Genomic DNA, 15,112 nt, shown 5'->3' on the forward strand with positions numbered 1-15,112 from the left:
TCTTTCTGTCAGTTTCATTCGTTCAGTTTTACCTCCGGAATTTTTACTTCTGTAACCTTTATCGTGTTTCAATCCTTTTTTCAAGCTCTTGTTCAAAAAACGCGGACGGAATGCGCGAGAATATTTGGTTCTCTTCCGTTTCACGAAATTACAACGTAATTTTGAATTTACTACTACACAAACGCCATTTCGTTCGTAATTTCCGAAAAAATGTGCGTCAAGTTCAATTGACACGTTGGTGATTTACTGTTCAGAAATTTTTTACTTCAAATGCGAATTTCGTTAAACTTGAAGAACAATTTTCCAGCTCACTAAAAATGCGATTTTCCATCAAATTCACCGAAATTTTCCAACAACATTTAGCGAACATTTATATTTCACAGTTAATTTACCTCTTTCAATAGATTCTAAACGAATGTTCTAATTAAAGTTTTGCCAGTCTATGATTCGACGTTATTTATTGACGGTATAAAACATATATAGCCGGCTGTCACCGCGTTATAAGCAAGATGAATGACGCGTTTTTGGATCTCAATGGAAACGTCTATTAGATATATTTTCTATTCATTCGATATAACATTATAAAGGTTCGTTGGAATAAAGGAGAAAATCCTCCATGTTTCGGAAACAAATCCCTCAGTTGATTTATGCATTCGGTAACACGTGTTGTCATTCGATCGATCTTCTCCTACAAATTCAATCCCGGGCAATAATTTTTCACGTCTCATTAAGCTCGCCACAATTTTAATGCCGGGTACAGTTGCGAAGCTTGAAAATGAACACGTTACACGTAGATAACTCGATGTGGATTACGATGATTCGATGATTAATGAACGATTTTTCAGAGCGTTGAAACCGTGTCAATTTTCAAAATGAAACACAATTTTCTCACCCGATTCCTCCCTTTCTCCCACTCCCAATTCCACGACATAATATTACACGCATATCCAGGGTTCATAGATGAAGCTCAGAATCGACTCTCTCACGGCCGAATCGACCTTTACCGCATGTTCCCTGACAGGCCTGGCACCCTGACCGTAATTATAAAACGTTAAACCACCCTTGGGAGACGATCGTTTAGCGAGTGGACGAGGCCGCACATCCCTTGCGGAGGCCTCGAAACTTCTCTAACAGATATATGATGCGGGGTAATCCGCTTTTAACACTGCCGGCTGCTAACTTGTTTTGTTTTACGCGGTAAAAGGCGTGTTATATAGGCGAGTAGAATGTACATAGTTGAAGGTAATTTCGTAACTACGATATTTCAGAACTTCCTTAGTTCTACATTCATTTCTAACTCGAGTTAGAAAAGCATTTATGTATATATTAGGGTGGTATTTTTAAAACTTTTATTTTCTACTTACGTAACCTTCGAATAGTTAGTTTTTAACCTCAAACAAAGTCTTGTGAAACCGGAACCCGGTATCGAAATTCTAAAAGGTGCTTCATCCATTTCGAATTTTTCAAACACTAATCGGAATATTTCGAAAACTGTACAAGTTGAGAAGCTGTTCATGGTTTCATTGAATAGACAATAAAATTTTATATAAAAAAGTCGACACTACTATACACCTATAAAATGTTGATCTTGTATTCGATACAAACGTTAAAAACTAACTTGTCGAAGGGTACGTAAGAAGGGGAAAAAAAGTATTACTAAAAACCACCTTAATACATATGTATGGCAGCAAATTCATGGAAGCATAAAAATTTGGACGCGTTTCAATTGTACCAAAAAGATACGCCCCCGCAACCCTCTGGACTCAATCGAATTATCATTTAACGGTCAATGGTGGGTTTTCCAGAAACTCTTCTCAAGTCATTTGCCCAGGTTATTCAGAGCGTCGCTCCCAGGAAGGTCGGTCAATTCTTTATCGGCACTGCTTTGTTCGGAATTTTATTTAAATGAGTCGTGAAACGTGTCTCTTGCGGCGCTTCGTTACCAGATAGTAAAAAAGAAGAATGGAAAACCGCCACCCTCTCGTCAACTCTTGTTTTTCCTTCTCGGATCGTCGTAAACACAAATAACATTGCCGACTCTGTCAGGGATGAAGGGAGAGGGTGAAATTCAGGGGAAAAAAACAACGTACCCAAGCGGGAAGAAGAGGCGAAGGGGGTGAAAAGAAAGGGGGTTCTTCTCTAAGTTAGCCACGCTGAGTAATCTTACGGCAGAAATAACTTGGCAGGTAATTCGTCGTTCAGTGTCTACCCATTGTTTTGTCATCCGGCCGGTCAAGAACGTTTCGTCTGAAAAAACGGGAGTTTCACGATCTCTTCAAAATTTCATCGGCAGTAATCTTTGCCGTATACATATACACGTACAATAAAATGGTTCTTTAATTTTTCGATTCTCGTCAGATTAACCGCGTCGTTACCAATTTTTCGTTTTGCATGTTCACAAATGATCAAATTTCAACTATAAACGTTTTACAATTTTCATCACGATTATTGCGACATTTCGCGTGAACGCATCGCGAAGATAGAACGTATTGCCCGGTTTTCAAACTCATCACCCAAGTATAAGTAGGCGATTTGGGGTGAGAATTAGATAATCCTCGTTATTGTTATTGTTGTATATCTCGCTCAATACATCGGCCAATGAGATTACGCTCAACAGCTCCGAAATCCTTAATCCTGTACCGGGAGGACCCGCGGCGAACGGATGCACTTAGTCTATACACCCGCCTACTTGAGCCAAATGCTAATTAAGTAGGTAGAAGGTGGTCGGAAGGTAAGCATCGGAGGTCTGTAATCCGTTTACTTAGACTATATCGATCCTAATAACGAGGGTGTGAAACCCCGAGGAACACTCACCGGCTTATCGTTCCCCCACCTTTTCACTTTCGGGGGGTTGGAATTCACTGCGATATCCGTCGAATGCGGAACGGCGTCAGATGACGAACGTCGCAAATTAATTTTAATTACAATTCAGAGAGGGCTCTGATCAGTGGAAAGAAAGCGGATCCGGAAACGAGTCTCTCTAGCCAACGCGAATCGCTGGCAACCGGAAACCCGGACTCGATGGGCGGCTTCCGGCTTCGCATTGCCAAACCGCGCGAATCCCTCCGTCATCAAGCCTCGCGACTTGTATAATTGCTGCGATTACGCGTCGTTTTCGACGCTAATCAAGTTTTCTCTAATTACGACGACGTCCGAGTGCGTCGACGACCCCCGACGGAGGAGCGGCGGTCGCCTAGCGATTTCGGTTATACAATGGACGCTTGATGTAGGTAAATTACCCTCGCAGCGTAGCTACAAGCTACGGCCTAACAACCCTGTCGAGAGAAAAGCGAGCGATGCGAAACGGTTTCAAATTTCAAACGATCCCTCATACAGCCTGCTTTTCTGCCTAATTGAGCAGCCTTCCGAAACGCGCTGCAAGCTCTTCTGACGTCGTCTTTTTCATCACGGAATTTCTCCAGACTGTGCTACCGTATGACTCTGAATGTACAGGGTGATTCAGTACCAACTCCGAAAGTGGGAGGAGCTTAATTAATTCGTGTATCAATAGGTGTTGCGATGTGGTCAATCAGACGAATAATCCGGCGGCCATCTCAAAGCAAAGTCGAAGTTACGAGCTTCACTTATTTCATATGGATTGATTGGTTTCTTGAGAAACTTTTTACGTCACTTTTGCATCAAACGGAGACGCCTCTCAATTTGAACAGAGCTTTCGCAAATCACCAAGACTAGTATCTAAACACTTCCGGTAGTCGTTTGTGGTCTTATACTTTGGTATTCATGAGTTGCCACTACTGGAATTACCAGAAATTTACTCCGATATCGATATCATCGTCGATTCAATGTAATCAATACCGGGTGGGGTCCATTGATAAAATGAGATCCTCCTATAATTCTTGGAGTCTGTATCCCTTCACCCTTAATAGTACAACGCCCACCTCTCATCATGTTTCGTTAGAGACGAGAAATTAATATCACGCTCTGCGTCTCGTTTTACCCGCTGAGCTGATCGGCCTCTTTGGTTTATTTTCGAGGACTTAAAATTCGCAGAAGGTGGATCGTACATTCACATGTATAGGTAGATCTACGTGTACGAACTTACGTCGAAGCGAAATTCGTGTGTATCAATTAGGCTTCTGCTAACTGCAGGTGTATTGTTAATTAGCGTGTAGCACCGTGCTGGAATAATTGACAGTCTGATGAAGAGTGAAGTAGGTATAATCGTTAAAACACGATGTGTAATACCGTACAGACCAAAAATAATTATCTCGTGGCTACCAACTTTTAATTCCTCAGCTTTCCGCTTCATCGTGAGTGGATCACTTTGAATCCGGTAGTAATAGGCACAACGTACCGGATTTCACAATGCCTCGTAACCTTGTAACTTTGTATAAATCGTTACTGAAGTGTTCGTTGTCTGGTTTGTTTCAGGGGAATCCTTCAGCAGGGAAGGAAAAACTACGAAGAAGCCATTCTCAGCTATCAGCGGGCAATCCACTTCAGGCCGTCGTTGGCACGTGAGTAAATTTCATCATAACCCCTAACTTTACCCTTATGAATATCTGCGATCAACCTTATAAGGGAATACCTTAAAATATCGTTACAGTCTCTGTGTCGAGTGCAAACCTAACACAGAGTTCATATTTTTCACGGTATTTTTAGATCAGAAAGAATTATTCGCCATTCACCAAATTCATCCTTCGCCACGTCCCGTACCGAGTTTCTTGCAACATCTTTGTCCGAACAATGTATTTACATTTCGCCAACAAGTGATAGCTTCGCAACTTCAAGATATAAGCTATGTATAGGCACGAGTAGTCAGCATCGCGTGATGGGGAATATCCGTATTTCCGGACACGACGCCGTGCTGACAGTTATCGACTTACAGATGTAATTTAGCCGGGGAATTCGGAGGGCGAGACGCGTCTGTCCGAATGTCCATTCAAGTCTGCCTTTCCTCACCCAGCTCTAAGACCCGATTTCTCGTCTCTGAAAATATTTGGTTGAGAGACATTCGGTCGGATGACTGGAAAATTCTGGATGCACGTACCGAGTGTTGCCGGAAAAAAGTACCACAAGTCGAGATATTTCGTTCGCTACTCCGGTCACTAGGTTTTCCATCAAAATTTCGAACGCCGTGATCAGTTTGTGGATCTCACCCCAAAAGTCAGTATGGAAAATATAACGATTCGTAAAAATTTCCGTCAAGTCTCCCCAGAGATTTAAGGACAACTACCAAAGACCACGAATCGAAAACAGATTGGGAATATCGTTGTTTCTCATTTTTGTAGGTGGGTCGAATGTCTTGTACAATCTGTACATCATAACCAAGCGATAAACGAGTTCACTCTTCTGAATATATACGAGGATAAAGTGGAAATGTCAACTTGGTACGCCCTGTACGTGTACGAAAAGACTCGCACCCATGCGGAGAGGGAGTTAAGGTTGGTTGAGTAACCCGATGGCGTGGACGGCTTGGCTCTTGAGGTGGTCTTCGCCGCATAATGCGGCGACTGACCCTTGACCCCGTTCCTCGCGTTAGGTACCCACTTCGCTCAGGAAATAGCGCTAAAGTCCTGGAGCGTAAATTCTTTCCTTACACGAGTGTTGGCCATCCACCTTATAGGTACCGAGACTAAAAACGATTCGCTATTTTTACCTGCTACTAGCTTCACTAACTTCGTCCCAACTCTTCGAATTCACGAGTACTTCAGGCACTTTTGCTGGGTTCCACCTACGGTCATTGAATTGATTTAAGCACGAAGCCCATGAATTTTTATGCACACGAAGAACTCGGTGAAAATATATATAATTTTTCCCCCTAGTTCTCTGATCAAAGAGGATCTAGTCACTCCGGACTTTTGACTATGTACGTGATTTTTTCCGGGCTTTCGAAGCTCGTCGCCGTCAGTTTCGATCGGAGCTTTCGGTCCCTGCAGGGCGATGACGGAAGGCTACATGTAGAGTTCAGCAACGTTTCGAATTTGATAGATTCTCCGAATGCAGCGACGGATGGTTGCGGTGATTTTAACTTCCCGTAAATTCACTGGACTCCTACGGCCAGTGCGAAATTATATTGCTAAACTGTTGGGAATGATGAGCTGACATATTTGGAGCGGAAACTGTCACCCGATTTCGTAAATCACGTCTGTCGTTCCCTCGTCAGCTTTTGCGAATTTACTTGTCTCGAATCGACGATCAATTCTCGGAAAAAATAACGTAAATGAACATCGCAGTTAATTCATCGGCCAAATTTTTATCCCCTCGAGCACGCAGTTCAGGGATAAGTAAGCCCTGTACGAGTTATAAGGGTCGTCAAAGTGCGACACGGTTACTATTCAGACTCCACGGGAGTAGACTCAATTAAAGCAAACCCTCCGAAACAAACAGACAGGCTCAAGTTTGAAGTCTGCATAAGGCTGCTTTTCGCCTGGAAAAGGCTCGCGACGAGACGAGAATACAACCTTGATACAGCATGAAAATTTCCAAGGCGGTCGACGGACTTCGCCATTCGAACGCGGCTATGGCTATGCTAAGTTTGTTACACCGCCAAAGTTTAACTTGGTAAATACGTGGAGGCGTGAATTTGGCCGAGTTCGAGGCAGGGATTCGTTAGAGTTTATACCGGTTTTGGTTTCCGCCGAACCCGTATCCCGTTCACGAAGAAATTGAGGAGAAAATAGTCAAATGGAACATTGACAGTTTCGTTTTTGTTATAAAAATATTTAGAAAGATCACGTTCTTGAAACATTTATTTTTTCTTGTTTTGAAGCGTAGACTTTACTGTGACTAAAATTTACAAGCTAGACTTGCAATTTCTACTACCGTCAGGCCACAAATCAACCTAATAGCAACAAATGGTAATCTTACGCAAAAATCTAGTTAAATATTGTGCATCTTTTCTCTCGCTCCATACCGGAAGGTACAGTTTCTTTACCCTAGTTTTTTATTCTTACATCGAAATAGACGAGGAGCACTGGCGTTTACGTCGAATATATTCAAGCACGCGTAACCATGACAATAATTGTCAAGTTAAACTATCAACCGGGATTCGTAGCGCGGCTTAGGGATGCCATAATGGCAACGATCTGCCGGCTCTGCATATTCAATTATCAATGACCACTATTCACGCGTATTCGGTTATATATACTTCCACCGATCGATCGGCAAACAGGTATTTGTGGTCCTGGTGGTCGTATGGATGTTTGGGCACGTGGGGATTTCCATCAGGGATGAATCTCCCCTAATATCGCTCCGACTTTTGCGAGATATTTAAAACAATCGAGAACAAAAGACGGCCGTTGAATTGATTCCGATTACCCGGCAATCCCTATATCTGTAACCCTCGCGGGCTGCTGCGGCGACCGATAAACAAATTGGCCATCTCTCGTGATGTGCTATTCAATCCCCCCTCTCGTTTCGCATACCGCTCACAATTTCCAGGACGAGTTATTCCCGCGTCCTGATGTATATCACTCACCCGATATATCAACAGGAATCTGCGAAATCGCCGAATGGATTTGTCGAGAACTCTTAGTTGGAAATACCGATGCTCGAATTCAATTTTCTTACGCTGCATCGCAGTTTCACCGTTGGAAATTTTTTAAATGACCGTTTAATACGGTAATCTTCTCGGTATTTTTGAATACCGACAATTTTTGTTCCACGTACTGAATATTGGCGCAATTTTTGCATTCAAGGCAGATGAAATACATTAATCAAAGAGCAATCACCGAAATTCTGTATAGGAGTTGATTTTTTATACCACTCGAGAGCTCGGGAATTGAGTCGAATTAGACGAAACGTATATGATGCACGTGTGTGCCGGGTGAAATTGATTAGTAATTGTAATTGGAATACACTTGTGTATAACAAGTGCTCAATCAGCCAGACCAATTTCGGAAGTTTGAGATGTTGATTACAGGTTGAATGCTACGTAGCGTGGCTAACATCGATTCCGATTCTTATCACGGCCCACTAACGAGCGAATATTCTTATGAAACTTTCGTCGTTTCGAAACATTCCCGGCACGTGAAATCATCCCAGGTACCAGAATTATTTTTCAATAATTTTTACCAGAAGTCAAACTTGCCGGAATATCGATGTGGAAAATTGGCTTTGTACCGATGATATATTTACATACTTATATCGGCCGAGAATGTTTCTTTAAAATCGTTTCCAAGTAATCGCCACAACTCGCAAAATTTTCATACCGGAATAACAAATACGTAGGATCAAAATTAGTTTAGTGATATTATGTAGCGGAATTGAGGTAATAAATAAAAAAAAAAAAATTCTCCCTGCGCATCAAGCTGCTTACGATGCTCGCATCATATTCACATCACACTATGATGTGGAAGTTTTCGGAAAGGCTAAAGAACCGAAGCAGGTATCGCATTTCATTCGAGGACACTCGCATTTTATCGACACGAAGCGGAAAATTGAACCTTCCATCGATTTCGGTTGAAATTTCGCGAGAATCCTGTCGGCTTGAGCCGAAAATTAAACAGGATACTGCCGACCGAATGGTCCGCTCTCCATACGCGTCAAAATACGTGCCAACATCGCCGTGTGAAAGATAATCTTTCCAGTCCCTCACCCAGGCCGCTTTGTTCTTGTAGGTACGTGTATATATATATAAATACACACACACACACACACATATATATATATATATATATATGTATATATGTATACTATTTATGGGCGTGGGTACAGCGATATGCGGGTGAATACCGAAGCGCGTTCCGCAGGTTCGGCGGTGCGTCGGATTTTCGGAGCTGAATCGTTGAAAAATGTCATGAGAAAATAAACCCCCGACGGTTGAAAGAGATTGCAGGCAGCAGCGACGGGCAAAATGCCATTTCCACGCTCCATCGACCACGAAAGGCTCTCCTCTGGTTGACTGGCTGACTGCTGGCTGGTTCGTTGGTTGCAGGGTGGATGCTGCACGCACAGGGAAATCCTCGAGCCAAAACCAACCCCAACCTCCCGACTTGCAATTCGATTCTTCGACAATTAGGCTTTACTATACAGGTATAAAGTCAGCGTACGGATGAACCGCGAATTACGAATTGAGAGAAATTTATAGTCGTGTAGATTGTTGTACGATGTTGAGCTGTTTTTAATTTTTTCACCATAACCGAGAAATACGATTTAGCCGGATGCGAAATGAGAATTAGTTTTGTTACTCTAACCAGGAAAGCTAACATTATCATAGTATTTATATTCTGTGTTTTCGTGACGATAAATTGGTACTTGACTTGTGTAACTGGAAAATTTGGATAATTAAACAAAAAAAAAAAACAGATTCCACGGTGCAATAACCACCAAATTTAGTATTTTCAATTATAATCACACTAAGCAGGTACTTGTGGTATAATTTTCAGTAACACTAACGATATTTGTTTAATTTAGTTAATTTCGTTACTTACACGTTACTCACTTTACTGGAATGTTTTAATTATAACTGTAGGAAATTAAATATATCCTGGTGTAATAAAACTTACGTCCTATTTTTAGTCAGTTCACCGGATGGTCTACTTTCAAAAATCATTTATCTGCATCAAAATTGTAGCCTCAAATTTTTGACAGCTCTACTGCAGACTTAAAGAAGTGAAACAATTATCTGTACATTTCGTGCTCGTGACAAGAATAAATATTTTCACCCACTAACACATAAAATATTGAAATATTCAGCCATTGTATAACGCCATGATTACGAATAAAACATTAATCAGTACTTCAATGTATTTCGGTCCCGCCGTTGAATATAGTTGCTCTGAAAATTTTATGGGATACCCAATTATGCAATATTCGAAACGGCTATCTGCGTCCACGTATACGCGCACATATGTACGTACATACAGCTGCCTGGGTTCAGGTTTCATACAGGTCAATATATTAACTGAAATTGAACTCGACCAGCCCTCGCGTATAACAAATTCTCCCTAGCAGCCCTAAAATTTTTATTTACGAGCGCAGTATCGGGGCTGGCTTCCCATCACGTAACCCAGGTATATATAATCTACCCTCGAAGATATTGTTCGTTCCCGACTCGTTTATTGGTAAGTTAGAAACCGCAGAATAACGAAGTACCGTATTTTCATCCGGTACGTTGGATATTTTGGTCAGGATAGTGTCAAGATACAACGATTATGCACAATCACGCTGATTACCGCGTTGATGAACAGAATATAGAGTTTTAGAACCAAACTTAAACGATAACAGGATTCAGTGAAATTACCGTGAAATAGACTGTCAAAAAAGTTGGAACGGTTGCCGAAGGAACAACCGTTTTTTTTTTTTTTTTAAATCTCTTTTCTGGTTTTGAGTCGAGTGTTTTGCCGGAATTTTTATGTTCGGATATTAAGTGGCTACAGACGTTGAGGTATATTGAATTCTGAATTCTAACTGCACAACAAGCCGTCTTTGAAATCTTTTCACCTAACAATAAGACTTAATATAAGTATACATCATATACAGCATAATTCTATCGCCGCCCTAATAAACTGTTCCGAATAATTCGGCCATTGTGCTATGTAACGAATACATCGACGAAATGATTCATCAACAGTCCCGCTTGACGTAAACTAAATTTTGAATGTTTTCTTCCCTATATATTTGCGGTCACCATAAACACGATTATCCGATCCGCGTTCGGCACATAAATATATGTCAGGAACGAATCTCCTGAATATACCTACACGAAAAACGGACGATGATCGGTATTTCCGGTGGTGGCGCAGCTTCGAGGCATTTATTTGTTTATTTTTTCAATTTTTTTTCTCCCCAACCCGCAGCGGTACCAGCTTCAAATTTTCCCGGCAGCTCAATTTTCGACCAACCCCAAACCGGGCAGTACATCGGCACTCGGGATGCCGAAGGCCTACCGGATCGATAAGGGCAGTCGGGGGATCGTCGATTGTGCAGGGTCATGCCCACCCACGTACTTCCACCCCTTTTTATCCCCTGGAATGAACGAACGCGCGTTCGCCCGTCGGAGTTTGGCCTGCGGCAGCCATCCGCAAATTGGCGGCCGATCCCGCCGCTAATTGGTGGAATGAAGCGGTGGTATTTTAAAAGCTAGATGTGCTAAATCACGGCCTTCCTGACCGGCGGAGAAGGAAGGCAAGGGGTGTCCTCAAAAACGTCGACGGGCTTATTGAGGCAATTTCGAAGGGGGATGACGGGGGTGAGAAATCGGTGTAAGGGGGTAGGAGGAGGGTTGACGGCACTCGAGTGGTCTCCGTAAGAGTCTGGAAACTTTCCACGTATAACCATATAGTATATACTTCAGTTTCGATATTGAAAAATGGGACACAGACTGCGCAGCTTGCCCGGAACTCGATGGTCGAGAGTCGAGCCGCAATTTAGGACTTGCGATTTAAGTTATTATAGACACATAGGTAATACAGGTATATACATACATACGAGGGAAAATTGAACGCGGTCTTCCCCTGATTAATTTCCGCGTTTTGTTTGTTTCCCCCTCACTTCACCCACACAGGGTGAAAAGTCGTCCTGTTCCAAACGCGCCGCCGCATCAAGGCCAGCCCCCCCGCCCCCCCCCCCCCCCCCCACTCCCATCCAAGCGGTATTGCGCGGGTTTGTGTGGATAGAATGTGACGTGTAACTGTTTATATATGTACATGTATTTCACTTTCAACTTTAATTTCCGAATCCCTTTCTATCTCTCTTTCTCTCGCTTTCGAAGGTTTTCGACAGGGGTTTTGATGCTCGATTTAAAAATGATTTACTATTTAATTTAAACGGATTGCACATTCATTATTATTCTTGGAATTTTCTGATGGGCCGCGAAATCACCCCCGGTCATCACTCCTTTATCCTTCAAAAGTTTCGGCCTCTTTTTACTTGCAGCATTCTTTCCTCCCATTCACTTTCTGAAGCTGTTTTCATTCTTTTTTTCTTTTTTTTTTCATTCACTTTTCTTTTCTTTCTTAAATTTGAAAGTTAACGGATCTGAATATTTATGACTTTCACCCGGCTCCATGCCTCAACTTTTTAATATAAATTAACCCTCTTTGGTTAAACTGATTTTTTTTTTTTTTTGCTTTGGAACCAGCTCTCGAGGATTGTATACACCGAATCGAGCACGAAAATTTCCAACGTTAAACAGCAGACCGTTAATACCGGTCACGGAAAGTGAGACGCTCCAACCCTCTTATTATACGAGCAAAAAGTCAACACCTTTCATAACCTTCTTTTTGTCAACCTTCTCAATGCGCGTTCATCCCTACCCCCCTAATTCGCTTTCTTCCCTTGGCGGGACCTCGAAGGATAGCGAAGGGTTGGGACAGCTAGAAGCTCCGAGAGCATTTTGCTAAAAGTAGAACAGAGGGACGCGAGGAGCGGAAACTGCTGTTTGATCTCAGAGCCAGCCAAGTTGGCAAGACGTGGCTCTGTTTGCTTCCTAATTACCGGGAAAGCCAACTCGCGTGACTCGCCTGCCATCCGCTGGAAGATGCGGGGGAAACCCGGCGAACCTCATCCGCGCTAACTCACCTCACCGACTTAAGATTCCGCCCCGTCTACCGGGGGTGAATTGTCAGCCTTGCAATTCCCTCGGATATGGGTTATAGGCACAGCCAGCTGGACTTCGCTTGGTTAGCTACTTCCTAAGCTCGCAATATCCACTCGAGATACCTCAGCTCTTCCGGCTGATTAAGGAGCCGAGTGAAAGAGGGCGAAAGTAGAAAAGAAACTTGATAAGCCGCTTGTGCCAAATTCCCAGAATCCATCGAACCTCGACGGTCAGAGATCACCTCGTGCGTTCGAGCTTATCGATCTACAAAGGTACGATTTCGCATTCAATATGTTAAATATGTGGTGCAAGGATTTCGACGAGGAGACTGCAGGTACAAACGACATCGGGAAGGGGTTGCGAATCCGGAATTATTCTTCCCGACGAAGTCGCGTTAAAAGGCAACTGATCGCGGTGATAATGGGTGCGAAGAGTCGATTTCCGCCTCGAGTTGAGGAAGAGGTGGAAGGTGGAACAGAGAAAAACGGTCGAATGGACAGAGTGAGGAAAGGAGGGAAGGGTTGAAGCGATTTATCATCGCTGGGCTCGCGGCGATAACTCGAATCGACTCGCTATTACGGGTTCGTGTTTTCTCTACGTCGAAAGGTATACCGTAGGTACTGTATACCCGTTTACAATTTATCTGTGAGAGTAATAAATAAAAATAGATACATAAATTGCTGCCGCAGAATCGCGCGGCTCTTTATTTCCATCAAAACCGATCCCGAAGTAATACGCGACGTAATATCCGTAGACTTCTGACGATCCTTTGATCCGATAAAGAGGGTCCTTTGTACAGACGGAAACAGCACGCGGTGTATACCTTCCATGTTTATTTTATGTATGCGACTTTTATACAGAATGGTAAAAGAAATTGATCGCCCTACCCGTCGTAACTGTATACGAGGTATAGATCAGCCGCGTGGATCAGCTCGATGATGTAAAGATCCGCGCCGTATCGGTTCCAGCTTCACTGTCAGTCTGAGATTTCTTTTCATTTCGCGAGCTTCTTTTTCCTATCGGAATCAAGGCGAACGATGGAATTTCTTGCGGGAACCGAATCTTCGCAATAAATACCGCAAACCCGAACGATTTGTATGCCGTATCTTGTATGTTTGTCTCAGTCGCTTTTAGTCCAATATTTTACTCCGGCCCCGCAATGCGCCGCGCGTTTCATTTCGCGTGAGTTTGACTCGCGCCAAGCAGTCAGACGTTGAAAAATCCTCATTGCCGTGATTCTCGTCCTTTTATTTTTTTTTTTTTTTTGTACGAGGAAATAATTTCAAACATATTTGCACAGTCGTCTCTTCGATTTGTTTGACGATTCGTTGAATCGTTTTATTTTTCTACACGGTCCATTTTCCTTTTTCCAGTTGACTTGAAAAATTGTTTATAGACATCTTGCACCGCTGCCTATACTCGGGATAAACATGCGGAATATATGTATTATATCACCGGATCGAAGTGGATATGCACTCTAGAATTAATCTTTCGGAATATTGGATTGCTCGGCCGAATTCGTTCGGTAAGAATATAAGCGGCGTTATCAGTCATGTGATAAAGCTAAATCATCCGTTGCGAAAACTCGTGGAAGTCTCGACCCTCTGCAATGTTATAGCCGTCTGTATGAATTTTGCAATTCTGCACAAATTGAAAACAAAAAACGCGAGTTTCTCACTCGCGATCAGCTTATACGCACGAATTTAATAAACTTCATTCGTATCTGATAATCCAGTTGACCTGCATAAGAAGAAACGAAATAATTTGGTTTTCTTTCGATCCGAATGAAATTTTCAATCAGTTGTATAACCAAACTAACATAATCCTCAATTATTTGCAAGCGTGTTACAGGATCGATTTATCATGAAACGACGGTTACAAACAGATTTCTTTCACCGCCAGTAATTGCAATGGTCTATGTACCCGTAATTCAAAGTCATTCGTTTAAAATACTCATACCGTTATCACGCACCTTTTGCTATCTCCAGGTCACTCTGACAAGGCCGGTAACAATTAGCCAAATTTTGAATTCAAGGATCCAGGAAGCGCGTACGCGTAATTCCGATGCGGAGAGTCACGAAAGTTGGTTATGCGAAGAGCGTGTCTACTTTCGGCATGCCTAATTTATTATAGAGGCTGTTATCTGCCTTTCCACTCCAGCACTCCCTGCTTTTTAATAACACACGAGAATTCCTCTCTTCTGCTCCCTCGTTCGCTTGCCGTTTCTCCTCTCGGATTTCCCCCGGCTGTCTCGTTCATTCTCTCGCTTCTGCTCGTCATTACTAAACTCTCCCCCCCCCCCTCTCTCTCTCTATCTCTCTCTTACTCTCCTATTATTTGGGATAATCATTTTTGGTAAATTTTTTCCTATATTTATTTTGTGAATTTTTGAATTTCGTGAATTATGGACTTACTTGATTCCACCTAAGGGACACTGTCTCATGGTAACAAAATTCTATTCTATTCTCTCTCTCTCTCTATCTCTCTTTTCCCCCATGTATGTTTTTGTTACCTTTATTATATTCACACATATGCACGTCAGTGAAATTCCATGCAGATTGTTTTCGCACCGCGTTGCAGCAGCGTATTAAACTTAAGATTCCTAGA

General features: G+C 42.5%; 1 protein-coding gene across 1 annotated transcript in view; it reads left to right on the plus strand.

The window, feature by feature from the left end:
• The window catches only part of Tmtc2 (Transmembrane O-mannosyltransferase targeting cadherins 2), a 168,598-nt gene that overhangs the window by 119,572 nt on the left and 33,914 nt on the right, over positions 1 to 15,112 (plus strand). The window contains exon 6 of the mRNA XM_046616835.2: positions 4,393 to 4,478. Coding sequence (XP_046472791.1) covers positions 4,393 to 4,478 — 86 coding nt within the window. The remainder of the gene's footprint in view (positions 1 to 4,392; positions 4,479 to 15,112) is intronic.

This window comes from Neodiprion pinetum, chromosome 3, assembly GCF_021155775.2.
Source record: "Neodiprion pinetum isolate iyNeoPine1 chromosome 3, iyNeoPine1.2, whole genome shotgun sequence".
NCBI classification, from domain to species: Eukaryota; Metazoa; Arthropoda; class Insecta; order Hymenoptera; family Diprionidae; genus Neodiprion; species Neodiprion pinetum.